This window comes from Phyllopteryx taeniolatus, chromosome 1 (assembly GCF_024500385.1).
Source record: "Phyllopteryx taeniolatus isolate TA_2022b chromosome 1, UOR_Ptae_1.2, whole genome shotgun sequence".
Lineage (NCBI taxonomy): Eukaryota > Metazoa > Chordata > Actinopteri > Syngnathiformes > Syngnathidae > Phyllopteryx > Phyllopteryx taeniolatus.
In genome coordinates, this window is record NC_084502.1 from 1,892,329 (window position 1) to 1,920,319 (window position 27,991).

At 43.9% G+C, this 27,991-nt stretch overlaps 1 protein-coding gene and 1 long non-coding RNA gene across 8 annotated transcripts in view; one reads left to right on the forward strand and one right to left on the reverse strand.

The window, feature by feature from the left end:
- Positions 1-17,434, reverse strand: part of tead3a (TEA domain family member 3 a) — a 29,826-nt gene extending 12,392 nt beyond the window's left edge. For all 6 annotated transcript variants that reach the window (XM_061792668.1, XM_061792580.1, XM_061792759.1 and 3 more), the window contains exons 1-4: positions 17,321-17,434; positions 16,810-16,902; positions 16,584-16,634; positions 9,781-10,021 (exon numbers count right to left, since the gene is read on the reverse strand). In XM_061792668.1, the coding sequence (XP_061648652.1) occupies positions 9,781-10,021; positions 16,584-16,634; positions 16,810-16,902; positions 17,321-17,419 (484 nt within the window). In that variant the 5' untranslated portion in view covers positions 17,420-17,434. The remainder of the gene's footprint in view (positions 1-9,780; positions 10,022-16,583; positions 16,635-16,809; positions 16,903-17,320) is intronic.
- Positions 17,435-22,145: 4,711 nt separating this feature from the next.
- LOC133487519 (uncharacterized) lies at positions 22,146-27,881 on the forward strand. 2 transcript variants are annotated; one of them, XR_009791362.1, is made up of 2 exons: positions 22,146-26,703; positions 27,003-27,881. It is a non-coding gene; the product is annotated as an uncharacterized LOC133487519 (long non-coding RNA). The 2 variants fall into 2 exon arrangements; XR_009791368.1 differs by having other exon boundaries at positions 22,146-26,418.
- The last annotated feature ends 110 nt before the right edge of the window (positions 27,882-27,991 follow it).

The window sequence follows — 27,991 nt, forward strand, 5'->3', positions numbered from 1 at the left end:
TACACTACCGACTGTAGACCATCACTAGACCATGTTCACCATGAAACATCCTATTACTGAGGATAACTTACAAAAAAATGAAAATAAAAAATAAAAAAAAAATAAAGCAACACACACACACACACACACATATATATATATATATGCTTGACTAAATATCATACTTCATGCTGATGTACAGTGAGTTGTACACACGTACTTGTGGTTTTATTACTGGTACAATCATCAGCGCTATTTTTAACAGTGCTGAGATTTTAGAGGTGGGTGAGTACCCCCAAAAAGAGTCGAAATATAGAAAGGAATTTCATATTTCAGAAAGGCAACAAATTTGTGGATCATAAAAATGATGTAAAGCCAATCTGTGAGTAAATTACCTTAATGGGTCAGGATTTTGAAATCTGACAGATTTGAAACACTTCAGCATGGAAGAAATATTCCCCCCACCCCCTTAATAAACCATGCGGACTGAAATGGAATCCAAAATTTGAGGTGTGTATTCAGAAAACACAGTATAAGCAACCATATATTTTTTGTTTATTCCCAACAATATTTCAGTTTAGATTTCATGTTTACAATCACAACTTCACACTTTTATAAAACATCATAAAATGTGAGATAAGAAAATGATAAATCTCAACCAAGATTACACGTCAACTGAAATATAGGATGTGGTCTGACACATTCATACTACATCTATGAAAATCCAAAACTGTATTTGTATGTAAAACTAAACCTGAAATGAAGCACTGAATATGAACATCACAGTAAAAATAGTCTGAACCATATGGAGGATTAACTTTAGACTGCTGCAAGGCTTTTATAGACTCCCTTAAATTGAAAATCAAAGTTGGTAGTTGTTGCTGGCAGAGGTCCACGGGAGATGAAGTGAAAAAGGAGAATGGAGGTCATCATAGTTAATAGGCTTCCAAAATGTGGCTGGGACAAACCGCCTGGTCAGCCATTTCTCTCCCAGCCTTCCCAACCACACCCAAACAGCTGCTCGTCTACTCACTGCTGCAAAGAAATAAAGAGGATAGGGACAAAGGCGATCTAATCAAGCCTCGTTGAGCTGATCCAATCCAGGCCAAAACACACACACGTGCTAACAACATAAACATCACAGTCTCTCCTTCTGGGAAGTAATGTCGCTGAGTCATAACAGCTTAGAAGATTTACCAGAACAAAGAATATCCCAGATGAGACGAAGGAGGCTGACTCAGAGACAGGGCAGTCACCTCCAAGTCCCAAAACAGGACACGAACATAAACTGCAGGCTGCAACTGCTCCTGAAGTAGACTTTCCTTTTGTAGAGTAGAAATTGCTGTAGCATAAATTCAAAGGACAGTGTAGAGGAGGTGTCATGAATGTAGAAGGGAACCAACTAACATTAGCAACCTCGAGCAGTCATTCCCAAACATTATTGAGCCAACTGGGAACCAATTTTAAATGAGAAAAATCTCAGGGCACACCACCAAACAAAAATCCTGAAATAATCTGTTCACAATTTACTCACAAATGGATTTACTCGGTGTGAAATCTGGGCTTGCTTAATTGAACACAAAGCAGACATCCTCCTAGGAAGCCATGACTTATTCTGTTGTATGAATGGCAACAGCTGAATACACAGCTGTATTGTACCCTTTACCAGCTAACGCAAGAGCATTTAATTGTTCTGCCTGTCACGATAGGTCCCTGACAGAGACAATCACAGATATAATTAATAAAATAATTCAGACAAATCAAGTAAATTGGATACAGTCTAGTGGCACCCTGGTTGAGAATCACTGGCCTACTATGCTTTATGTAATGTTATGTTAACGTTGTTTGGTCATTTGACAACCCCAATTCCAATGAAGTTGGGACATTGTGTTAAACATAAATAAAAACAGAATACAATGAAACCAACATTGAATGCCCCTGACCTTCGATCCCTCAGGCGGCACTGCATCAAAAACCGACATCAATGTGTAAAAGATATCACCACAGGGGCTCAGGAACACTTCGGAAAACCAATGTCAGTAAATACAGTTCGGCGCTACATCTGTAAGTGCAGCTTGAAACTCTACTATGCAAAGCAAAAGCCATTTATCAACAACACCCAGAAACGCCACCGGCTTCTCTGGGCCCGAGCTCATCTAAGATGGATTGATGCAAAGGGGAAAAGTGTTCTGTGGTCCAACGAGTTCAAATTGTTTTTGGAAATTGTGGACGTTGTGTCCTCCGGGCCAAAGAGGAAAACAACCATCCGGACTGTTATGGACGCAAAGTTCAAAAGCCAGCCTCTGTGATGATATGGGGCTGTGTTAGTGCCAATGGGATGGGTAACTTAAACATCTGTGACAGCAGCATTAATGCTGAAAGGTACATACAGGTTTTGGAGAAACATATGCTGCCATCCAATTAATGCCTTTTTCATGGACGCCCCTGCTTATTTCAACAAGACAATGCCAAACCACATTCTGCACATGTTACAACAGCATGGCTTCGTAGTAAAAGAGTGCGAGTACTAGACTGGCCGGCCTGCAGTCCAGACCAGTCTCCCATTGAAAATGTCTGGCGCATTATGAAGCATAAAATACAACAACGGAGACCCCGGACTGTTGAACGGCTGAAGCTGTACATCAAGCAAGAATGGGAAATAATTCCACCTACAAAGCTTCAACAATTAGTGTCCTCAGTTCCTAAACATTTATTGAATGTTGTTAAAAGAAAAGTTGATCAAACACAGTGGTAAACATGACCCTGTCCCAGCTTTTTTGGAGTGCGTTGCAGCCATAAAATTCTAAGTTAATAATTATTTGCTAAAAACAATAAAGTTTATCAGTTTGAACATTAAATGTCTTTGTAGTGTATTCAAATTAAATATAGGTTGAATATGATTTGCAAATCATTGCATTCTGTTTTATTTAGGTTTAACACAATGTCCCAACTTCATTGGAATTGGGGTTGTAGTCCTTTTGGCTTTCCATTCCGGCTAAGAAGAGCTTTGTTGAATTCCATGTTCTGCTAAGAGAAATTAAATCAGACAAAACTATCGTGATTCAAGGGAAATTTTTTTTTTAAGTTTCGACAATGTTGATAAAACATCAGCTCACTACCATGTCAGAATTGGATTCATAAAACAAAAATTTATGTTTTGTGCCTTTCCCAACGGTTGGTAGATAATACTCATCGACATGCTGCAAGAAAATGCCCATGCATCAAAGTGAGTAGGGCCATGATCGGTCTTACTTTTCAATGTGCAAGTGTGTTTACCACCGTCCTTATTATTAAAAGGAGGTGGGGGGCACTACGCGAAGGGAGAAAGTGCAAAAATTCTGAAACAAACCCACACATCCTCACCACCCTTAAATACACATGAAAGAGTGTCATGTACTGCCATGCAGTACCATTATTGGACCCTGGAGGGTGTATTGTGCCCTCTCGCCGTCTCTCTCTCAGCACCTGTCTCCAATCAGCCCTTGTCACCTGCGGCTGTCCCACGCGTAGTTTGCCTTTATACTCGAGCGCAACCCACACGTGCAGTTTTGAAAATGTACTGCAGTTCACCTCCAAGTCAGGGGTGTCGCTACAGCTGGTATTGGCTAGGAGACCGCAGGGTGGAGTTTCCTCTGCATTTTTGGGCCATTTCCGGTAGCCGGTTTTTCTTTCCTTTCAGTAACAAGGAACAAAGCAACAACAATGGCAACCGTGGAACAGTGTCTGCTAGAACAAATGGACCTAGATCACCAGATGATACGTTTAATTATGCTGCAAAATTGATCGAGAAGGTGGCGGCGTAGATGGAATGTAGAACCAAGGGGCACACCGAGTACGTCATCAGAGCATGTGACTAAAACGGACCAATCACGAGAGATGATCTCTGCGGCCTTCGACACGCAGCAACAATTTTTGCCGTGTGCGCGTCAAGCTACGCAGAGGGGCCGTGCGGGGCAATGCGGGAGTATAAAGAGGCCTTAAGCCCGCTTGTTCCCGGAAATCCTCGCCAAAGTATTGCAGTTACTTCCAGCGGTACCACGGCCCATTTACCTCACGTAAGCCACTCTATTCCTCGTTCCCTTTCTGACTCCTGTGTCTTTCCTTGTTCTCAGTGTTTTCGCCACCGTGTTCCTGATCCAAGTCATTCCTGCCGCCAAGCCAGCAGCCTGTCCTCTCCACTGCCTGCCAACGCACCCAGGGCCACCTCCATTATCTTCCTAAATAAACTGTTCATCACAATCTATTTGCCTTTGCCTGCTCTTGGGTCCAGCTCCTCTCCATACGTGACAGAATACTTTGGCCATTATGAACCCAGCAACCCCGGAGGCGCTTAAGAACGCACTCACCATCCAAGGCGCCCACATATGAAAAAACTCCAAGAAATCATGCAATCCCTACACTCCCTCACGCAACAAGTATTCCCGCTTACCTCGTAGATGCAAGCCGACCTTCCTCCTGTAAGTACTCCTTCTGAGCCCACAGCCTCCAAGGAACCCTGCTTCCTGTACAAAGAACATTTATGTCCCTCCGCCCGTGCCCTACTCCGGGGACCTAGGTACATGTAGCCAGTTCCTACTTAATTGCTCACTCGATTTCAATCTTCAACCGTACAGTTATCCCACCGAATGATCCAAAGTAGCATATGTCACGAACCTCCTCCGCGGCAAAGCAGCAAAATAGTCCACTTCCTTATAGTACAACTCCTCCCCGGTACTCCTTTCATTCGATTCCTTTTCCGCCGAACTCCGTAAAGTATTTGATCACTCCGTTCAGGACAAAGAAGCTGCTCACTCAGGGCGCTAAATCCGTGGCGGAATATTCCATTCCAAACAGTGCCTATCACGCTCCTCATTTCCGGTAATCACCGCGAAAACATTTCCCTCTTTGTCATTCCTTCCCCTGAGACCCCCTTAGTTCTTGGTATTCCCTGGCTCCAAATTCACAACCCCGCCATAGACTGGAATCATTTATCAATTGTATCAATTACAGGATGGAGCCCTCATTGCCATTCCCACTGTCTGCTCTCTGCCATTCCCCCCACAGAAGACCCACCACCCTCTTCCGTCCCAGTGGACCGCTCACAAATTCCCCAAGAGTATCATGACCTCTCCCCAGTATTCAGCAAGGGCTTGGCAATCTCTTAAACCACCCCCGTGCCATTGACCTCTTGCCGGGAGCTCCACTTCCCACCAGCCGACTGCTCAATCTATCCCGTCCGGAGGAAAAAAAAAAAAAAAAAAAAAAGCAATGGAGGATTACATCAGGGACTCACTGGCTGCTGGTCCCATACGCCTTTCCTCGTCTCCGGTCGGGGCCGGGTTCGTCTTCGTGGAAAAGAAAGACACCACGCTCCGCCCATGCATAGACTACCGTGGACTCAACGACATAACTATAAAAAACAAGTCACCGCTCCCCCGAAGAACACCACATGCATGTGCGCAAGGTCCTCCAGCGCCTTCTAGAGAAGCGTCTGTTTGTCAAACCGGAAAAATGCGAAATCCACCTCTCCTCAGTACATTTCCTCAGCTACATCATTGCGAAAGGACAACTACAACCGGACCCCGCCAAGATCCAAGCCATCACCGACTGGCCCATCCCCACCAGCTGGAAAGAACTGCAACGTTTCCTCGGATTTGCCAACTTCTACCGTCGATTTATCCGCAACTACAGCAAGGTCGCAAATCCCCCTCACCAGCCTCACATCCACCAGCTCCCCCTCTTTCAATGGACCCCGACAGCCTCCCAAGCATTCAGTGAACTCAAATCCCTGTTCACCAATGCTCCCAATTCTGTGCCACCCTGACCCCTCCCTCCAGTTCGTGGTGGAGGTTGACACCTCGGACGCTGGAGCTGTCCTCTCGCAGCGGAATCCCAATACCCAGAAACTACACCCCTGTGATTTTTTTTTTACCCGTCAGAGGAATGGAGGCACTGGCTGGAGGGGACTGAACAGCAATTTCTCATTTGGACCAACCACAAAAACCTCGCTTACCTCGGTTCCGATAAACGTCTCAACCCCTGACAAGCTCGCTGGGCACTATTCCGGATCAGGTTCAATTTCAGTCTCGGTTCCCATAACACCAAGACAGATGTCCTGTCCCGTATTCACTCGCCACCCTCGAGCTCAGCCGAACCCGAACCCATTCACCCGTCCTCTTGTTTCATTGGAGCAGCCACGTGGAAGATCGAGCAGGTGGTCAACGAGGCCCAAAAGAACCAACCTGATCCCAAGACTGGGCCTCCAAACCGCCTGTTTGTACTGGATCCCACGACCCAGAAAGCGAACAGGTCTGCGGATGATGCAGTCAACATGGGACTGCACTTCATCCTAGAACACAGTAAAGGGACCTACGCGAGGATCCTGTTCGTGGACTTCAGCTCAGCGTTCAACACCATCATCCCTGAACTCCTTTCCTCCAAGCTTCTCCAGCTCAGCGTCTTGCCTGCCATCTGCCAGTGGATTTACAGCTTCCTGACGGGCAGGACACAGCAGGTGAGGCTGGGAGAGACCACCTCATCCACACGCAGCATCAGCACTGGGGCGCCCCAAGGTTTTGTCCTCTCTCCGCTGCTCTTCTCTCTCTACACGAACGACCGCACCTCAACGCACCCGGCTGTCAAACTCCTGAAGTTTGCAGATGGCACCACTGTCATCGGCCTCATCAAAGACGAGTCTGCATATCGACAGGAAGTGGAGCGGCTGGAGCTGTGGTGGGGCCGACACAACCTGGAGCTGAACATGCTCAAGACTGTAGAGATGATCGTGGACTTCAGGAGTCATCCTTCGCCACACCTGCCCTTCACGCTGTCCAGCTGCCTTGTGTCAACCGTCGAGACCTTCAAGTTCCTGGGAATTACAGTCTCTCAGGGCCTGAAGTGGGCGATCAACATCACCTCCGTCCTAAAAAAAGGCCCAGCAGAGGATGTACTTCCTGCGGCTTATGAGAAAGCACGGCCTGCCACAGGAGTTGCTGAGGCAGTTCTTCACAGCGGTCATCGAATCAGTCCTGTGTTCTTCCATCACAGTCTGGTTTGGTGCTGCTATAAAAAAGGGCAAACTCAGACTGCAACAGACAATCAAAACTGCTGAAAAGACTAACCCTCGGACCCTCCACATCCCAGTCTCCGGCTCTATCAGCTCCTTCCCTCAGGTAGGCGCTATCGATCAATGCAAACTAGAACTAGCAGACATTCCAACAGCTTCTTCCCTCCTACAATCAACTTCTTAAACAGCTAACCTACAATTCCATTGCAACATGCTGCGAATTTTTTTGTCTTGAGTTTGTTGTCACATTTCTGTTGGGCCAATTATATATTACTCGTGCACTCACTGTAGTAGTATTGCCACGCTGCACTATTTGCATATCTGTTGTTGATCAATACTGGCCACTCACGCCAGAGTAGCATCTTCCCCATTTGCACACTGACTGAGGAGTATCTGCAACATTTGCACAATCAACATTGTCCCAGATTATCGCACTACTAGTCACATTAAACTGCATATATTCCTTGAACTCTCAGCGCCCTTTGCACAATAGTCATTGCACCGGACTATTATAATATTAGTCATTCGAACTGCTCTAAGTGCTAGAGGACTCTTTTTGTACAATTAAAAAAATAATAATTGTACCGGCATTACCAGATAACTAGCAACCCTTTATTGCTCAGTGACTGTGTTTGTCAATGTCTTTATGTCTCAAAAGTGTTCTCTGTCAATTGATTGTCCATTGTCGTACTAGAGCGGATCCAACTACCGGAGACAAATTCCTTGTGTGTTTTTTGGACATACTTGGCAAATAAAGATGATTCTGATTCTGCACGGTCTGAAGTCCTACAGTGGGCCCACACCTCTAAACTCACTTATCACCCTGGCATCACCCGTACTACCCAGCACATCCAGCAGCACTTCTGGTGCCCAGCCTCATCAAAGACACCAAGTTCGCCCAAGCCTGCCCCGTCGGCGCCCGAGGGAAGTCTTCACACCTGCCCCCAGCTGGCCTGTTGCGCCCCTTGCCAATTCCAAGCCGCCCTTGGTCTCACATCGCCGTGTACTTGATTACCGGCCTGCCCCCCTTAGAAGGTAATTCAGTCATTCTCACTATCATCGATCGCTTTTCCAAATGTGTACATTATGTGCCTCTCCCCAAACTCCCGTCCGCCCTGGAAACTGCTAACTTCCTTGTCTTGCATGTGTTCAAACTCCATGGTATCCCAATCGACAGTCTCCGATCGAGGTCCCCAGTTTTCTTATCAGGTCTGGAAGGAATTCTGCAAGGCGGTGGGGAGCAGCAGCCAGCTTATCCTCGGGGTATCATCATCCCGTAAACTTACTCCGCGTTTCATTGGTCCTTTCCACATTACCAAAATCAGCAATCCCACTTCCGTCCAGTTGAAACTTCCTCAGTCCTTGAAAATTCACCCCACGTTCCATGTCTCTTTGCTTAAGCCTGTCTCCACTTGCGCCCTGAGCCCTCTGGCCGAGCCCCCACCCCACCCCCCACTATTGACGACCATCATGTGTCGCGCATCCTTGACGTGAGGCCGAGGGGGTTCCTGTACCTGGTCGACTGGGAAGGCTATGGGCCGGAGGAGCTTGCGTGGATTTCCCGTAAGCTCATCCTCTCTTCTGGATACTTCTATACAGCTCAACCGGGGAAGCCTGGCAGGAGGCTTTGTGCCCTCTCTCTCCCCTCCCCTCTCTCTTTCAGCACCTGTCTCCAATCAGCCCTCGTCATCACCTACATATAAGCCTGGCTGTTCCCGGAAATCCTCGCCAAAGTATTGCAGTTACTTCCAGCGGTACCACGACCCATTTACCTCACGTAAGCCACTCTATTCCTCGTTCCCTTTTGTCCTCCTGTGTCTTTCCTTGTTCTCAGTGTTTTCCCTCCGTGTTCCTGATCCACCTCATTCCTGCCGCCACGCCAGCCGCCTGTCCTCTCCACTGCCTGCCAGCTGTCCACACCACTGCCTGCCAATGCACCCAGGACCGCCCCCATTACCTTCCTAAATAAACTGTTCATCACAATCAATCTGCCTCCGCCTGCTCTTCGGTCCAGCTCCTCTCCCTACATGACAAAGAGTCTACTACAGAAAAGTGTACCAACAAAATATGCTCAGAATGTTGGACCCACACCAAAGCCTTCAATACATCAGGCATAAAAACATACTTAAACACATTTTATTAACATTAGGTTGTAGATTGTTTGTCATGTATTTACCAACACTAGTGTCACTCAACAAAAGCCATCTCAAACGATCCCATTTTCTTTAAAAAGGTTAATTAAAAAGGATTCCATCCACTAGAGGTCACTGTTTTCCAAGCTCCTGTCCCAAATGTGCCATTACATAGAATGTTATATGAGGTGTGCCAGAAAGGTTCCAGGACTTGTGTCAGAAAAGTTTTAAGACAAAAAAACAAAAACAAAAAAACTGAGCCAGTGCTTGTGAAGTATGTTGCTACGCCGATATTCTTCTCGGGCAGGAACTGTCGGATGCTCAAGGCATTGTGAGTAGGCGCGTTGTCATGGTGAAGCTGCCACAAGTCTCGCACTGAATGAAGCAAACGTTGCAGGAACCCTTTGACGATGTGCTGTGTGATCCTCTGGCCCACATTTAAGGGGAAAAGTCAGCGTTTGAAACATCTTTTGTAACAAGACCTGAAACCTTTCTGACACACCTTTTATGGGATCCTTTCATATATATATATATATATATATATATATATATATATATATATTTTTTTTTAGAGACTAAACTGGAAAAAGTAATGTTTTTTAAAAAAGCTAGAGACTTCCTCACCATACATCTTGCCTTCATCTGAGAGTATAATCTTCCTCCTGCCGCAGGGAGGGTAGATGGCCAGAGCTTCCTGAAAGCTCTGCTCGATATCCGGACTCCACACCCCCTCGGGGTCGCCGTCCAATCCCCGGTCTGGCCCGTCACCGAGTCCATCTCCTTCGCCGCCGCCCTCCTCCTGCGCCCCGTCAGGGCTGCTACGGCAACTCCACTCCGACGCAATGATGACGGCTCCAGCCACACCCTGAAAATGCAGGACATTTCAAATGGACGAACTTGTGAAAGTGTCATTAATTATTGCTTTCTGCATTAAAAAAAATATATTATATCCACCTTTGATGGAGATGTTCTTTGACGTCTACTTTTGTATGTGTGCACTGATGTAATTAGGGCGGTGCCCGCCATCCTCAGAGCCACAGACAGACAAAACTACAGATGCTGTAAATGCAACCATATTCAGTCCAGTCTATTTTTGGTTGGAGTCACATGATGCAGTTGCCATTTTTTTCATTGCACTAGTGGGAGGAGCTAAGGAGGCACTGATGCGAGACAAGTGAGTCATTTACATGAGAGGTCTCAGAGTTTTGATTCTTCCAATGTTAATAAACAAAAAACAAAAACAAAAAAAAGAATTATTCACTAAGAAGGCTCATTTTGATACAGTGGTCACTGGTTATTATACAGTATTTATGCACTTTTTTGTATTGATACACCTCTTTAATAATGTACTGACATTTGTTTTGCATAGCCACCCAACAGTAGCAATAATTATAAACCCCCCTGCGTTGGGGGTGGGGGGGTAGGGCTATAGGGGCTGAGCCCTGCCATGAATAGCAAAAAAACGTAAGTATTTGATGCCTGTGAAGATTCTCATTCATCCGAGTCATTTCATTTTCAGGGTATTGAATGGATCGCAAATGGACTGTTCTGGTCATCTTAGAAGACGTCTCGCTTCTTATCCGAGCAGGCTTCATCAGTTGATGCAACAAAGCTTAGTTAGGACAGCACCAGCCTGAATAAGTAAGTAAGTAAGTTATGCCCCCTTAAAATGGTTATTTAAATGTATTAATTGATAGCCTTCAACTGTACAGGCACCTTTTAATAGTTATAGTTGAACATTCTTAACAGACTTACACCGATCTGATTGGCTTGATCAGTATTGACCAATAAATAGCATTTATGCTGATCGGCTTTAATGTCATAATTCGCCGATTCGATCAACGACGTCATTTATCGGCTCCGAAAAAAAGACATTTATGCCGCGTTGCCATCGTGTACAGTATATTTGAATCCAAAAGCTAGTTTATTTTTAGCCTTGTTGCATGTCTTTTGATGTACTACTGTAAAAATCTGACAGCCAATAGTTATTTAAAAAAACAAAAAAAAACATGTCAGCAGTGTGGGACAGACAACACGTCTGAGACAGACAACACGTGATGTCTGGATCAGACAAATTTGGTCTTTCACGATTGCACTATGTCAGAATACTGCAATAAAATCTTGTATTCCGATACCACCGCATCCCATCTTTTACGATCACGGTGCTTTATCTTGTCAACTCAAACGCGACCGGATATAGTCGTTACCATCGCAACGACATTGCGACGCGTCTATTATAAGAACAAGATGGGGAAAAACCGTGTGCTGGTGGTCACCGGTGCTCTGGAGATTACGTCCATTTAAGGCCTGCTCGAGGTATGTTCACATACTTTTAATATGATACAGCTCGCAAGCAGGCAACGAAATATTTTGTAGCCTTATATAGCCAACGGTTGCACGTAAACATGCCGGCGTTATATCGAATCAGGCTCCAAAGTTTCGGTGTGTGTGAAGTAATTCAATTACAATTAAGTAATTCAATTACAGTAGGTCATCACCCATTATTTCTGTCATGTTTTAATGTGGATTTGACCTGACTGATTAGAATACATGACCTGACTAGGGCAGCTTTTGTTGCCACACTAGCACTAGGTCTCAGTTCTATGGTTATCATAATCAATTTTACGCCACGAGAACTGATGAGATCAAAATCAGCTCCGATAGGTGTAGTCCGATTCCAATATTAGTCCATTTCCTGAGCAAATAGCCCTGGTTAAACTAGCAGAGCCAAAATCTACTTCACATTAACTTAAAAAAAGCCCGATCTCTCGTCTGCACGGGCCACATGAGGAAATTACACATTCTTCTGTTATTGTTGAGGATGCTCCAAGTCTCCTAAAAGACACGAGCAGACATCTGCAACAGAACCCCGGCTGGTGTGTAATGTTTTCCAGAGTGCGGCTAACATGGTTCACGCCACAGTCGGGCCACAGAGGGATCAGTGTGGTCGCGCAGCTTCCCCTGCTGCGGTGCAGGCTTGTTGGACGCACTAGGCGCAGGGCTTTCCTATTTTCAATCACTGGCGACAGGACTGTGCTGTTGCCATAGAAATCGGGCCGACCCAGAGAGTAAAGTCTTCAAGACCATTGTGATATACAGGGGGAGGGATACGTGACGGACTTAAAAGTTGTTGTGCAACGGGTCTTAAAGTAGAAAGATGCTTTTTCCCCCCCTGCAAATCTGTTTGTGCTAGTGATGGGAACAGCAGTTCTTTTGACTGTACAGAATCCCTAAAATGAGTTCATTTTCATGAAAATTATTAGTTTAACACATTAGTTCACCACTCTCTCATTCCCTACAAGGTGAACACAAGTCCTGTGCACAGTAGATGCGACATTGATTCGAGCAATACAACACTAACTTTAGCAGTATGGTTACTAAACGTGAATCAAGTCCTCCGTGGCAGTTTTCTCTGTGCGTCGGACGTTAATGGTGGCCTGATGTCGCGGGGCCGGTATGCCGCAAACGAAAACTTTACTCATCATTGAAGTTGGAAGACAATGCGCACCAACACTACACAAAAAACATGTAAACTCCACACAGGAAGGTCAGAGCCCGGATGTGAACCCACGACCGCTCACACACGATAGTGAAAATCCACAATTAATTGACACCCCCCTGAAAAGGGTGGGTCTACATGCATCCATCAATTATTTAAACTGTAAATATAACAAAACTATGATCCCAAAACTGTTTCATATGATTTTACACTCAGAAATAAATAGCTTACAGATGATTTTTTATATTTTTTAAATGTACCGAAGTGCACATGCAGTAAAAACTCTACCTAAATTCCACTAACAATCCAGGCTAATCATATTTTCTCCCCGATGTAAAAATCTTCGTCTCTCAGTTGAGATGTATCACTTCAACGTGGTTACTTAACCCCAATTAAAGTACGACATTCCTATTCAGACAGCGCCTTGGCAGCACCTTAGGAGGAGCAGAGGATGTACTTCCTGCGGCTTCTGAGGAAGCACGGCCTGCCACAGGAGCTGTTGAGGCAGTTCTACACAGCGCTCATAGAATCAGTCCTGTGTTCTTCCATCACAGTTTGCTTTGGTGCTGCTATAAATAAGGACAAACTCCGACTGCAACGGACAATCAAAACCTCTGAAAAGCTTGTCGGTACCACCCTACCCACCCTTGCACGCTGCCAGAACTAAGACAAGAGCATACAAAATCCTCTTGGACCCTCCACATCCCGTCACCAGCCCTTCCAGCTCCTTCCCTCAGGTAGGCGCAACCGAACAATGCAAACTAAAACTAGCAGACATTCCAACAGCTTCTTCCCTCTTGCCATTAACTTCTTAAACAGTTAACTTACAATTCCATTGCAACACGCTGCCAATTTTTTTGTCTGGAGTTTGTTGTCACATTTCTGTGGGGCCAATTATACATTACTCGTGCACTCACTGTAGTAGTCTCCCCACTCTGTTGTTGACCAATACTGGACACTCATGTGCCTGAGTAGCATCTGCACCATTTGCACAATCGACTGAGTAGTATCTGCAACATTTGCACAATCGACGTCCCAGATTATCGCACGACTAGGCACTTTAAACTACATAAATTTCTTGAAGTCTTTGCGCCTTTTGCACAATGGTCATTGCGCCGGACTATTGCGCTATTATTCATTCAAACTGCTCTAATTGCTGGAGGACTGTGCACCTTTTTGCACAACTATAAAAAGAAAAAAACAAACAAACAAAAATGTACCGGCATTACCAGATTACTAGCAACCTTTTATTTAGGTTTTACACGATCAGGATTTTTGGGGCCGATCAGAGAGTTTAAAAAAAACGATAACCGATCCGATCACAAGATGGAGTGTGTCTATTTAAATGACCTGTTCATTTACTGTATATACTTGTGCACTTAATTGCTCAAAAAATTATATTTACAATAAATAATGTATCTTTGTTCCTTTATTTATGCCAACGAGTCATAGTGACAGACAGAACAAATGAATGATCTTCTATTAGATGGCAGGAAGAAAATACAGTAATTAATGTATCCACTTTTTGTGACATTTTTGTTTGTTGGTGTGCCATGTGATTTTTCAATTGTAAAATATGTTCCTTGGCTCCATAAAGGTTGGAAATCACTGCTCTAATCAGTCAGGTCAAACCAACATAACATGACAGAAATAATGGGTGCTGACTTACTGTAATTTAATTATATTTACGATAAATAACGTATCTTTGTTCCTCTATTTATGCCAGCGAGGCATAGTGACAGACAGAACAAATGAATGGTCTTCTATTAGATGGCAGGAAGTAAATACAGTAATTAATGTATCCACTTTTTGTGAAATTTTTGTTTGTTGGTGTGCTGTGAGATTTTTCAATTGTAAAATATGTTCCTTGGCTCCATAAAGGTTGGAAATTACTGCACTAATCAGTCAGGTCAAACCAACATAACAGAAATAATGGGTGCTGACTTACTGTAATTAAATTATATTTACGATAAATAATATATATTTGTTCCTCTATTTATGCCAGCGAGGCATAGTGACAGACTGGACAAAAGAATGGTCTTCTATTAGATGGCAGGAAGTAAATACAGTAATTAATGTATCCACTTTTTGTGACATTTTTGTTTGTTGGTATGTCGTGAGATTTTTCAATTGTAAAATATGTTCCTTGGCTCCATAAAGGTTGGAAATCACTGCACTAATCAGTCAGGTCGAACCAACATAACATAACATGACAGAAATAATGGGTGCTGACTTACTGTAATTAAATGACTTTATTTTTAATTAAATTACTTCACCCACACCGAAAATTTAGAGCATGATGCGACAGAACGTCGGCATGTTTACGTACAACCGTCAGTGCTAGCAGTAGCTTGCTAGGCTACATAACGTTTTGTTGCCTGCTTGCGAGCCATACCATATTAAAAGTACGTGAACATACCTCAAGCAAGCCTTAAACGAACGTCCTCTCCTGTCCTGAGCACCGGTGACCACCAACACACGTTTTTCCCCATTTTGTCCTTATAATACAGTCGGCGCGATCCACTCTTGTCGTCGTCGCCACGGTAACGACTGTATCCGGTCGCATTTGAGTAGACAAGATAAAGCCCAATGATCGCAAAAAACGGGATGTGGTGGTATCGGAATACAAGATTTTATTGCAGTAGCCTGACATAGTGCAATCGTGAAAGAGCAAATTTGTCTTGTAGTCTGATCCGGGCATTACGTGTTGTCTGTACCACATCGCAGATGTTTCTTTTTTTTCCAGTGACTGTTTTTGTCAATGTCTTTATGTCTCATAAGTATTCTCTGTCAATTGACTGTCTGTTGTCGTACTAGAGCGGCTCCAACTACCGGAGACAAATTCCTTTTTTGTTGTTTTTGACATACTTGGCAAAATAAAGATGATTCTGTTTCAGAAAGAGCCCAACTACCTCAAATTGGTGAGTTTTCAGTGACTAGCCAGGGAAAAGTGCCACAGAAAACAAAAAGTAATTGCCTATAAATTATGCGAGGCGGCAGCTAAACACCAACTTTGTGTCAGTGAAGCTCCTCAACTCACTTAAAAAAAAGATATGCTAGGTTTCACTGTACAGCTCTTGTGTTGAATCTCAATATGTTATGCAGGTGGGCCTAAAGTTAGAGTGACGTCTGTATATTAGTACTAGACAAAAGACCAGAGAAGACCATGTTTGGAACTTGAGAGAGTGGGGATGGTGTAAAGAAGGTACAGTATATTGTGCACTATGCTACATACAGTAGCTCCCTGTGGCCAAAAGGTCAGATGTTAAGTGCAGTGGGGAGCCAGAATAGCTGCCACGGAGCTAAATAAAGCAATAAGCTCAGCAAACCAAGAGACCCACGCGCAAACTACTGCAAAAACAAGCTTCTTGCTTGAATGAGAACACCACCCGCCCGCTCATTGCATGGCGGATCCACGCTTTTGCTTTCCCCTGCCTCTTCATTGCCATGTTTTTATTTACGAGCGCCCACGGGCTCTTTTGGAACTGCACAAAAAGCAGTCAGCACACGAGTGGATTAACTCGGAAAACAACTTTTCTCAGCAGTTACATCTGCTAGCATGAAAAAAAAATAAAAAATCCGAACGCACACTGCGCTTTGAGATAGTTTAGAAAAGGCGGATAGGGGAGTTGAAACTAAAGCAGCACAAAAATCACAGCAATGCCAAAAAAGGCTCGCGCAATACGCCAGGAACTTTTATTAGGGCTTCAAATTAACCGGAGAAGAACAAGACGAGCGGCAGCTCGCGCCGACATGCTAGGCTGCTAGCTTGCGTGCTAATAATAGCGCAAAGTTGCGAAAAGTTGCTGAGGAGGCGGAGAAGCACCACGACGCATCCAAACAAAGCCAAAAACTTCCTGGGAGCACAGCGAACGACGGGACGTCAACAAAGACAAAGAAAGTTTGGTGGCCAAGAAGAAATACTCACCTTGTGACGGCTTTGCTGCTCTACCGCCGCTGGGCTGGCCCACGCTCGCCTCTTTAAAAAAAAAAAAAAAAAGAAAGAAAAAAGACAAATAATTATTTTTATTTTTTTGAGGGGGGGTGGGAAACGCCCCACTCGCCGAGAACAAGATGCAAAACAATGTATTTGACGGCAAAGGCACAATTGCCTAGGAGGTGTTTGCTGTGAAACGACGGCGCCGTGCACCTACTTGCAAGTCAGAGGCGTGGCGTCCCCAACACGCACACGCAAAAGCAAAACGTTTTGCTGGCCCAGCAGCACAACTCCTCCCAGAACAGCAACCCTGTGCACATAACTCTCATTTTATCCCTACCACCATAACATATACTGCGTGAAAACACACCGTTGCAGTTACACTACTGTATACACTGCTCCAAAGTTCGAGGGTCACTTAGAAATGGATCACATCACCACATTAACAACGTCTGCACTGTTTTTAATGTTAGCTTCATTGAAAAAAAAAAAGTATACTTTTTAATTTGTGGTGTCTTGAGATACAAGTTGAATTGTTCTGACCACACTCATGATTTTAGAGCACTTGTATCGCCAATCATCTTTCAATATTGAAATAAATTTTAATGCCATTAATATGCCCCGTCCCAAAAACATTTTTGTAATGTGTTTTTAATGTAAAAATAGCACTCTATAATATTGTACTTTGTAAAAACACATAATAATGTAAAGAAGTAAAAAGTTTTTACCACATTCTTTGCTTCAATCCAATGGACATTGTGCTGCTCCTTCTGGTATGCGTGGCTCGGCCAGTATAACACAGACATACTGATATTAGAGACGGTCATGCCTCAGTAAAACACATTAATATTAGTCATTCTCCGCAAAGGATAAAGAATATATGCCTTTGAGTATTGTCCTTTTGCCCTGGATGAGAAAAAGTGCCCCTTGCCCGGAGGCCATTTTTTTCCCCTTCATTCATCAATACTTAAAAATAAAAGAATACTCCTTCGGTCATAAATCCACTTTATCCGGAACGTCATGTGACCAAACCCAGAAAACAACAGATTGATGAACTTGCTATTTAAAAAAAAAACAAAAAACCTTTATGGCTGGTGTCTTCAGGGAAAACTTAAATAGGACATATGTATTTTATTTATTTATACAAATATAATATGAGGTACTGTATGCAAACATGAACAAAGCCTAAACATCGGATATTGATAAGTGACACCAAACTTTTCAATGGTTGTGTACTAGAACTTTTATCAAATCTTTCAAATGCCCATTATGGATCTTGTTAAAAAAAAAAGTTGTATACAAGCTGTTTACTTAAGTCAAATATATAATGCTGGATAAGACAAGACACAACAAAGTGAAACAATAGATAATTGATCATTCATTTGTGACATCTTGAATGAATTAATAATGCAATGTATTTAACAGCCGGCACAGTGGCCGACTGGTTAGCACATCTGTCTTTCTATTTTCAAGCAAGGCCAGGGATTTCATAAATTCAACCAAGAAGTGTTAAAAATTTGGTTTGGAAGCCAAACATTATTGTTTGTGCATCAAGAATTTGCCAAATAAAATAACTGATTTGTATAACAGACAGTCTTAAAGCTCTTTGAGTACCTAAAAGGTCATGAAGTGACAACTGAAAGCCCATTCAATCAATTTTTAGAGTACATTTAAAAGCAACAGTCTTGACCAAAGTGCTGTACATTTCATTTAAAAACACATAGGATATCATCTAATAGTACAGAAGATAAAAACAATAAAAACTGTTTGGGTGGAAGCCATAAATAAATAAAACATAAGGTTGACAACTCTTTATGCATGGTTGGGGAATGCCACGGAGAAGAAGTGGGTTTTAACAAGTGATTTAAAAACCGTCAAAGTGGGGGAGAGTCTCATGTAGGGATCACAAAAAAAAACAAAACAAAAAAAAAAAAAGAATCACCAACATATCCATCCATCCATTTTCTGAGCCGTTTCTCCTCACTAGGGTCGCGGGCGTGCTGGAGCCTATCCCAGCTGTCATCGGGCAGGAGGCGGGGTACACCCTGAACTGGTTGCCAGCCAATCGCAGGGCACATAGAAACAAACAACCATTCGCACTCACAGTCATGCCTACGGGCAATTTAGAGTCTCCAATTAATGCATGTTTTTGGGATGTGGGAGGAAACCGGAGTACCCGGAGAAAACCCACGCAGGCACGGGGAGAACATGCAAACTCCACACAGGCGGGGCCGGGGATTGAACACCGGTCCTCAGAACTGTGAAGCTGACACTCTAACCAGTCGTCCACCGTGCCGCCACCAACATATAACTATAAAAAAAATTAACATTGGAATGAAAATGAGCGAAATGTGACAATTACTCCTCACGGAAATGTGTACACCAAAAGGATTCTGTAAAAATGTCTCCTCCAGTGCACAATTTCATTTTACTTGATCAAATACTTTGTGGTTGAACAAATGTTGAAGAAGTGGGAAGATCAAGTGAAAAGTAGTCAAATGAATGTTTAATGAGATTACTTCAAAACGAATACCGATTGCAACGTGAAGTGCTTAACTGCAATTGCAAAGATAAATATTGATGCAGTTAACATATACAGTATCGCATTGTTTTAGTGTCTGTACTTTGTTTTTAAATGCTTTTAATCATGTAAAGGACATTGAGGGACCTTGTGTATGAAATGCGCTATATAAATACATTTGCCCTCCCTAGTAGAAAAGTGATTGTTATGAAAACCATCACAGGCCTGGGGAGGATTAAACAATTAGAGAACTTCTCCTTATACGTTGGACATTCCAAATAGATTTGTACTTTACTTAAAATAACAATAACGCATTAATTACTGTTGCTAGCTGCCGTTTTAGGTGGCAATAGAAGGCATCGGGCATCCAAATAAACAAATGTATTCCACACAATCACACAAATTACATTTGAAGGAAAAGAGTGACAAATGTCATGATTTCATGAAGAATATGCAATACAGCATGTACAGTACAATACAGTACAGTATATAACCGAACAAGACAACAAAATAAATGAGCCTGCGTCAGCCTTGTTTCACGATTTACATCATACACCCATAACAAAGTGAAGGTAACGAGGAAACGCGCACGCCTCCAAAGCCGGCATACAACAGGGATTGGACTGTAAACACAGGTGCACACAGCTTCTCGGCAAACTGGCACAGGTTTGAAAAGGGGATTTAAAATGTCCAACTGTATTCTAGCTTGCAATAAACTCAAGGAAGCATATTAAATGCTGAGCCGGACACTCATTGCTCCTGCAGGAGTCGTTGTTAGACGTTGGCCTGATTTCAACTCGCTGAAATCAGATCAATGCAAGCTGAAGATATTTTAAAAGTCACAATGGGCACACAAAAAAATAGTGAGGGGAGCAGAACGTGACCGTTGAAGACAAAAGCGATGGCAAGCGGTTGACAACCTCTTACAGAATTGTTCAACTTACATTTGACCACCAGAGGACAGTATTGTCCTACCATGGCAGGCATTGTCGAAAACAAAAGTCAACACTGACTGTTAGAAATAATCTACACCATGGTTTACATTTGTTTTACACGTCCTGGGAGAGGAGTAACACATACTGAACGTGCAATAAAAGTAAGAGGGGGAAAAAAACACTATAAACTGTTTCATTTGAATGTGATCGTGGCCAAAAGGACATGATGAGTATTTTTCGCTTCCCCTGTGAGGTCTAAAGGCATTAGTGGAGATCAGGTTGTGACAGTGGTTAAACTTTCCCTGTTTTACAAAAATCATTAAATTATCTGTTTCTGTGGTATCTGAAAAGAATAAATGAATCATTTACTATTGCGCACCAACATCACTAGAATTTCTCTCCTTGATTTTGCCACATATTATATTTGTGGAGCAAAGGACTTTTTATTACAAGTTCAAAATATTTTATTTACATTTGGGAATATAAAAACAAACAAAACTAATTGTTATTTTTCTAATGATGCCACATAGGCACACATATATAGCAGTAGAAGTAGTAGATAAATGGCGTAGCGACATTATTTTCTCTGTGTCATTGCATGTTTTGCATGTTATCTGGCAACTGCTTGCAAGCAGCGAAGGCCCCGTTTTCAGATATAGCTGGTACAGGTTTTAAAGGAAAACAAAATGCATGACTTTTTATTGTAATTTTTTTTTTTACTTCCAACCCGACACACAATACTCAATTGTTGATCCATACAATAGGCTTGCTCAAACCTTCTGTTTTGTGTGTGTGTGTGTGTACTGTATGAAAAAGGACCGCTTCACTGGATTCTGAAAGCGACCATCAATACCAGTCCAGCTGTCACTATAGTCGCTCTCCCCGCCTTCTCTTTCTTGCAAAGGGACAGAAGAGTTAGGAGTTGGACAAGTGCCAAAAGAGGCCGGCTCACCATGCAGCTGAAACTTTTACGGAGCGAGCAGGAAGAGACGCAAGGCAGCCGTGGAGAAAGAAAAGGAGCATAAAAAAAAAGTCCCATGTGAGCTGCTTCGCTTCCCTTTCTACAGTTATCCCTTGTTCTCGCCGCACTGTACGTGCCTGCCTTCTTTGGCTGGGAGTAATTGTAGGACTGAAGGACAGGAGTCGTGGAGGGGAGGAGCTGGGTGGGTACTTTGGGTTCAGAGAGTTCAGCTGAGGAGAGAAATAAATTCATAAACAACAAAGGAGATGTGACGTCAGGTTGGAGGGGCTGTCCGAGCTGTTGGCTGAATGTGAACCTCCATGGAACAACTGGATTGTTAGTTCCACATGTTGTCTTTGAGTACAGTACAGCTGTGTGTGTGTGTGTGTGTCCTATGTCCAAGAAAAGACTCAAGTGGAGAGAACACGGACTGTTGTTTGCTCCGCTATCTCCTGGGTGAGTGTTTCAAGGACTGGGAGAACCCTGGGAAAAACGTGCATGCGTGTCGTAGTACAGCACTGCCAACGAAGTGCAGTCTTCAGGTGCTTGTTAGAAGGAGGGTGGGGGGAAGCTTTCCTGTTGTTTTGCATTTTTTGAAATGATGTCAGCTCCGTCGTGAGCCCAGATTGGTCTGCCCGTGTGCTTCGTGGATAGTGATTGGTTGGTGGGTTTATGCTTTCACCAATGATTGAGGTCACCCAAAGGCAGCTACTGCAATTCGGAATTTCTTTCAAATATTGACTGCTTTAATGAATGAATAACCTCGAAAACAAAGTCTGAGTGACTTGAGGGAATGTTGCTCACATCGCGTCCATTTGTTTATTGTTTCATCTCCAGCATCTAGCAAATACGGCGAGGGTGTACAATACGCCGCTAGCTCGTCTCTCTCGCGCGGCGTACGGAAACCTGATCGACACGCCGGCAGCTGCGTTTGCCACCGTTTTGTGTCACTGCATCTGCTCACGGCGATTCATGCGACTTCTTACTGTAACACTCTTTCTTTCCACGCTCCCTCTCTCCATCTCCTCCTCTCGCCGTTGGCCTTCTCTCACGACAGCATGTCCCTCCCTTCCTCTTTCTGTGCCTGCGCAGCCGCCCTCCCTTTGCTCTCCTTCCCTCTTGGCAGCGGTGCCAAAGTGGGCAGGCAGACGGAGGCAAGCACAGCGCGGGCCAGAGCACAGCGCCGATCCAAAGGCTCGCGACTTGATAACGTGGATGTTTACAACTCGCATCTGTTGTGTCGCTGTCTCCGTTTGGGTTCCTTTTATTTATTTATTTTCGTGCCGTTACTTGGTGAGTTTGTTTTGGCACCCTCCTCGGTTTCTCGCGTGAGCTGCAGTCGCCGGTGCCGGTTTCAGATGTGTGTTTGTGGGGCTGTGTGTCACCCTGTGCACGAACAGACGCTCTCGCGTCAGTAGGAGGGGATTGTGGGAAAAAAAGGGGCGTAGCTCTCAGAGGGTGTGCTCCACTCCTCTCTTTTCCCTTCTTCCCGCCATCATGGCCCTCTTCTCCTCCAGTCCTCTGGCCCAGGCCGCCGCTCACATATCGTGCTTCAGGTATTTTCCCCTTTTTATCCTGAAACACCTCTCGCTGCTTATTTCGCCGCCCTGTAATGTTGCTCTCATACTTCCTCTGTCCTTCGTCGCGATCTCGGTCTTGTAAACGTGTCGCTCGTCGTCTGCTGCCACGCCGCACGCCGCCATTTTGGCTCGGTGGGCAAATCAGGAGAAACTTTTGTCGAGCTCAGAGGGTCGCCGGGACTCCCTGCCATCTCTAGGGTCCCTTCGCACGCTGTTGGCTCTCTTCTCTCATGCTCGTCTTCCCTTCCCTCTCTGCTCTCAGACCAAGCGCTGAACAATCTTTTCGTGTTTTTCCATAACGAACAAACAGGTGCCGCGCTGCATAATGGCGGGCGCGAGTACAGGTCTTGTTCGTTAACTTTAAAGCGTTGACCAAATGTGGTAAGTGAGTGGAACTCTCGAAGGATCACAAACGCAGGACGACTGAGGCGCTCTTATCGTTGTGAGCGGTTATGATAAGTAACACAATGTTTCTTATTCCCCTTACGCAATCTTTGCACTTTTGTCTTTGAGGAAAACATTTTTTTTTTTAAGGAACGAGCACATTTCTGGTTTGTACAATCCAGTAGCGTGACATTCTTTCGAAAGTGGCAACTGTAATGTTTGTCTTATCATCTGTCGATGTGTGCTGATCATTTGCATCGTGAAACGGAGTCAGGGTGAACACAGCTGACACAGAAGAAGAAAAAAACGTGCAGATGAGCAAAAATGCCTTTGTACTCTACATGCCGTAACTGGAAGGCTAAAAGTGACCATTTGGACAGCTTCACGCTACCTTAAAGAGAACAAAAATGATCACCAATCTGTATACGTTTAAATAATCTGTATTTCTGCCACTTGTGTTAATACTGTCTCTCAGTAGCACTTGGTTCTAAGATGGCGCTGCAATGCCACGTGTCGGAAGAAGGGCAAATATGGGCGGGCGCCATGCTTCCTCGGCCTATTAGTCCAGATTGTGTCACATCGGCAGGTCTCATTCAGTCGCTCACTTGTTTGGGCATTAAGATGCAAACGAATACCTTGATCAGGCAGTCAATTTAGGAGCCTTGTCACGCGAGCGCGATGAGAGAAAGACGGCGAAGAAAAGGAGAGACGACACGGGTGCATGAGAGATGGGAGTGGCAGAGCTCCCTCCCTGCATTCTCGCGTGTCCTCAGATGAACTTTGTGTGTTTACTCATTATGTTTCTCCTCGAGGCAGTCAGGCTGACTTCCTGCTTGTAGCTGATTGGCTGATGTCTTGGCTGACCTGTTGCTGTTGGCAGCAAGGCGACAGGAAGTTTCTGGTCTGAAACAGGAAGCTGCAGCTGTTTGAGCCGAATCATGCCATACCTTTGTGTCTGTACGCGTCGAGTGGCTTCCGTGTAACGACGGGGTTGTGTTTGGTTCGGAACATTAAGCCTTGGTTACTTGCAATAAGCAAATATATTTTTTCATTGTTTTCCTCCGAATGTTCTGGATTTTGATTACGGTATCGCCAAAGGAAGTAGCCATTGCGCATATGCAACCAACGTCATGTTGACTTCTTCCGACAGCAAACGAGTGAGATTCAATCAACAGCCCCTCTGCTGGTTGAAGCCAAGTAGTGCACTCCAGTTGGCCTCAATTTCTTCAATATGGAATTCTTAATCAATGAATCGATGAAACCCAACCCAAATGGTGAGCGCACGTTTGATTGGGATATCAGCGAAGGTCTCTCTCTACAAGCCAAGCAGAGGAGAAAGAAATATTCTTAGACAAAACCAAATGACATTGCAAATGAATCTGTCAAGCTTTAGGGGTTGAACGACTGCCGATATTTTTGTCGCCGACTACATGTGAGGAGTCGCGTTAATAAAACGATGTCACTGATATTTTGTGATGAGTCGTTTCGTGTCAATAAAATGATGAGGTCTCTGATATTTTGCGATCAGTCGTGTTGCGTCAATAAAATGATGACGTCGTTGATATTTTTTCAGCACAGTATAGCTGTCCCCAACCTTTTTTTGCGCCATGGACTGTTTTCACGAAAAGATGTGATAGCGTGTTGTGATAGGAATAAATAATAATAATAAAATCAGACTGCAACGTTTATGCTTGGCCAGCTTTCAAGAATACAGGCTTATCTACGTTTGAAAAGAATGGTGGGACAGTTTCATAGTGACACAATGGAGCATTTACTACCACATTATCTGAGTCTCTCACGTTTGCCCTCCTTTTATTCCCGTCGGGCTGCAAAGCGTCAGAGGTATTTTCATGTAATCAACACGTCGTAAAGCAGGATCCACCAAACTGACGGTCCAGGCCAAACAACTGTATCACTGTGGTTGAGAACATGCATTTGTGTGCGCATGCTTTCTTTTGTCTTTGAGACTGGCTAATGAGGAGCTAAAGAACATTAGGTGCAGGCAACACACCAAGCGGGCATTAAGGGAGCTCTGCGCCAGTTGCAGAGCAAATGCGACGGATTGGGAACAAGTAAAAGAAGTAAAGTGACTCTGGACTCTCACCATGACAAGACAACTTAGGTGCATGCTTTTTCGATCATCTTAACTGTGGGAATTTTTCATTCATCCAATTATGTGGCATACTGCTCTGCCAACTCCCCCCTCCTTGCCGCCGCCGCCTTCCTCCCTCATTGAAATTCTGCCAGGCACACAGACACTGCCCATTCTTGGCATCAAGCTCGGAGGGAAACTGCGACCAAAAGAGTGACAGAGACACATTCTTCTGCAGTAGTCTGGTGACAACTTGGTATTTGTGCCAAGCATTCTCCACGACAGGAAAGACTGACGGATATTTCCTTGACTTTACGGTTTTTGATCAGCCACTGGCTATTTTTTTGGGTGTCTGCTGATTTACAAAATGATTTGTGTTTTACAGAAATGTAACACGCCCAGACTGTTCTTGCAACTGAGCAAAACCAAAACCTATTTGTTAAATGTTAGCTTCATTGATGAACTTTATTTTCATTGTTTTATTCACTGTTGGAGTTGAGATGGTGATGGTGGCGTGTACAAACAAGTGGTTAAATGATACAAAATATTAAAACAAACAAAGATTGTATTATTGTTGTAATTTATTTGGTCAAGAGAGTCATTTTCGTAATCCTACCGAACATTATGAGGTAACTTCCCTCATATGTTTTCAGAGACATTATGACCAGCATTTTGTCTTTCTTCCACCTTACTGACCAGTACGCATTTGTAATAGCTTAACATCTACTTAATATAATGAATATAAAGTTCAATGGAAAATCTTTTTTTTTTTTTTTATTGTGAGGGGGAGAATGGAAAAGTAATAAAGGAAAAATAAACTTCTAGAGATGTTGAATCAGATGTTTCTGGACTGTGATACAATTCACCCAGAATTGGAGTTTTCAGCCATTTGACCCACGTTTCCCCCTAAACTAGCCCGCGTCATATCAATATTAGGCTGTCCATCTTTCGTTGGCTGTCAGGAGCTGTTTTCTTCCTGGCCAAACACAGCTTGTACATGTGCCATTGGCACTGTTGCAGGGATGGGCATGATGCCAATGCATCCCTCCTCCCCACCTCTGCCCGTCTGGTCCTCAAATCAGACGGAAAGAGTGTGTGGACGTTAATGATGGGCTGCTCGGGACCTGTGTCAGGCTGTATGCTAATTTATGTTTCTCTGACTATTTGAAATACTCAATGACCCCCCCCCAACACGTTACCTCCCCGACCTTGATCTGCGATTGAGTCGTCTGAATGATTTGGCTTAGTATCGCCGCTTGGCACAAGTTCGAGTCTCCATCACTCGAGATGGAACAGCATCAGGGAACGGCAGAATGGAAAAAGAAATGTTTTATTGCAGAGCTAAAATGGCCGGTGCGTAAGTCGCCATTTTGTGTTTCCTTGTTTTGTTTCGGAGAGCAGAATCCCAGTCATGTATCCGATCCGAGGCAGCTGGTGGCAGCCATGTTTGCAGGCGCGCCAGTGTGTGTGTGTGTGTGTGTGTACTTTATCTGAGAAGCAGCGCAGGGATAGCCCGCTGGAACCAGCTCAGTTTTTGGCAAAATCGGAAATGAGCCGCTAGCAAGGAGGCGAGCCGTTTTTTTTTTTTTTCCTCCCCCTATTTCCCTTTCGATCGCATGAAAGAGTATCAGGAAGCCAGTGAGTGTGTAATTTGTTTGTCTTTCCCACATTTTGTCTGTCGGTGTGCTTATGTCTTTGATATATTTTAACTAATAATTCAAACAGGGACAAGCTAAAATCTCTCCTTCAGAATTTCCAAGCACAGATCAGGCATAATACTTGGCTAAATAATGCTTTGAGTATTAACACGATTCCTAATTATAAATATGGTAATTTAGAAGGCATGTATGATGATGGAATGTATTGTTCTGTGCTGAATGCATTTGAGTGCAAACTCAAAGGTAACCCTACTGTCTGTTTTTCTTGTACCATCACAGGAGCGTGACCTTGATGGCTCCACCGAGCGAGGCAACATGAATGCTGCCCTTGGGCCTGAGGTAGTAGATTGAATAGTTGTGAGGGTTGTGTAGCCTCTTTTCCAGATAACTATACAATCTACTGTCTTTCCCAAGGAGACAGCTTACTCAGCCAGTCATCGCCCAGGCGACAATTGCGCTTTGCACATGCGGGCAGCACGCAGAGATTGCTGCGAGCGTTTCTGCGTTTGCTTTCCAAGTGGTGTATTAGGTTACTTGACAGGTGGATGCGCATTTGAATCGGGCTTTGTCAGGGTGAGGTAGTAGGTTGTATAGTTTGGTGGGTGGGTCTGCACCCTGCTCAGGTGATAACTATACAGTCTATTGCCTTCCTTGAGAAGCTCACCGACAACCAACCGATTACAGCACTGGTTCCCTGCAAACTTTTATGGAGCCGCATCACATATTTAACAAAAAATAAATAAAAAATCTCATCGAACACCAGCAAACAAAACTCTCACAGGATGTATGTTTTACGATGATTTCATCTTAATTTACTGAACACAAAGTTATTATTCTGTTGTACGTATGGCAACAAGTGGATACATAGGTTCATTGTGCCTACTGCCATCCATTTTATGGTTATGCCTGTCACTATACGTCGGTGGCATAGTTAGATAAACAAAATTAACTCTAGAACTGGTGCATAAATAATAATTTCCGCACCAATTAAGTGAAATTGGATCATTTGCCATGGCATACCTGATGATCTCTCACGGCGCAATGGTTTCGAAATCACAGTACAGTATTGAACGACACATCGATCACAGTGTTCACGTCATTGCATGTGTCATGTGACTAACTTGCAGTTTGTAAATGATAATAAAGTTTTTCAAGTGAGTCGACCTATCTTTCCTCTGCGTGAGTGTGTATACCAAAGACATAGAGTGTAACACAGACGCCTCGTTATATTGGTCGGCCCTTTACCGCTATACGGACGGCAGACTTAA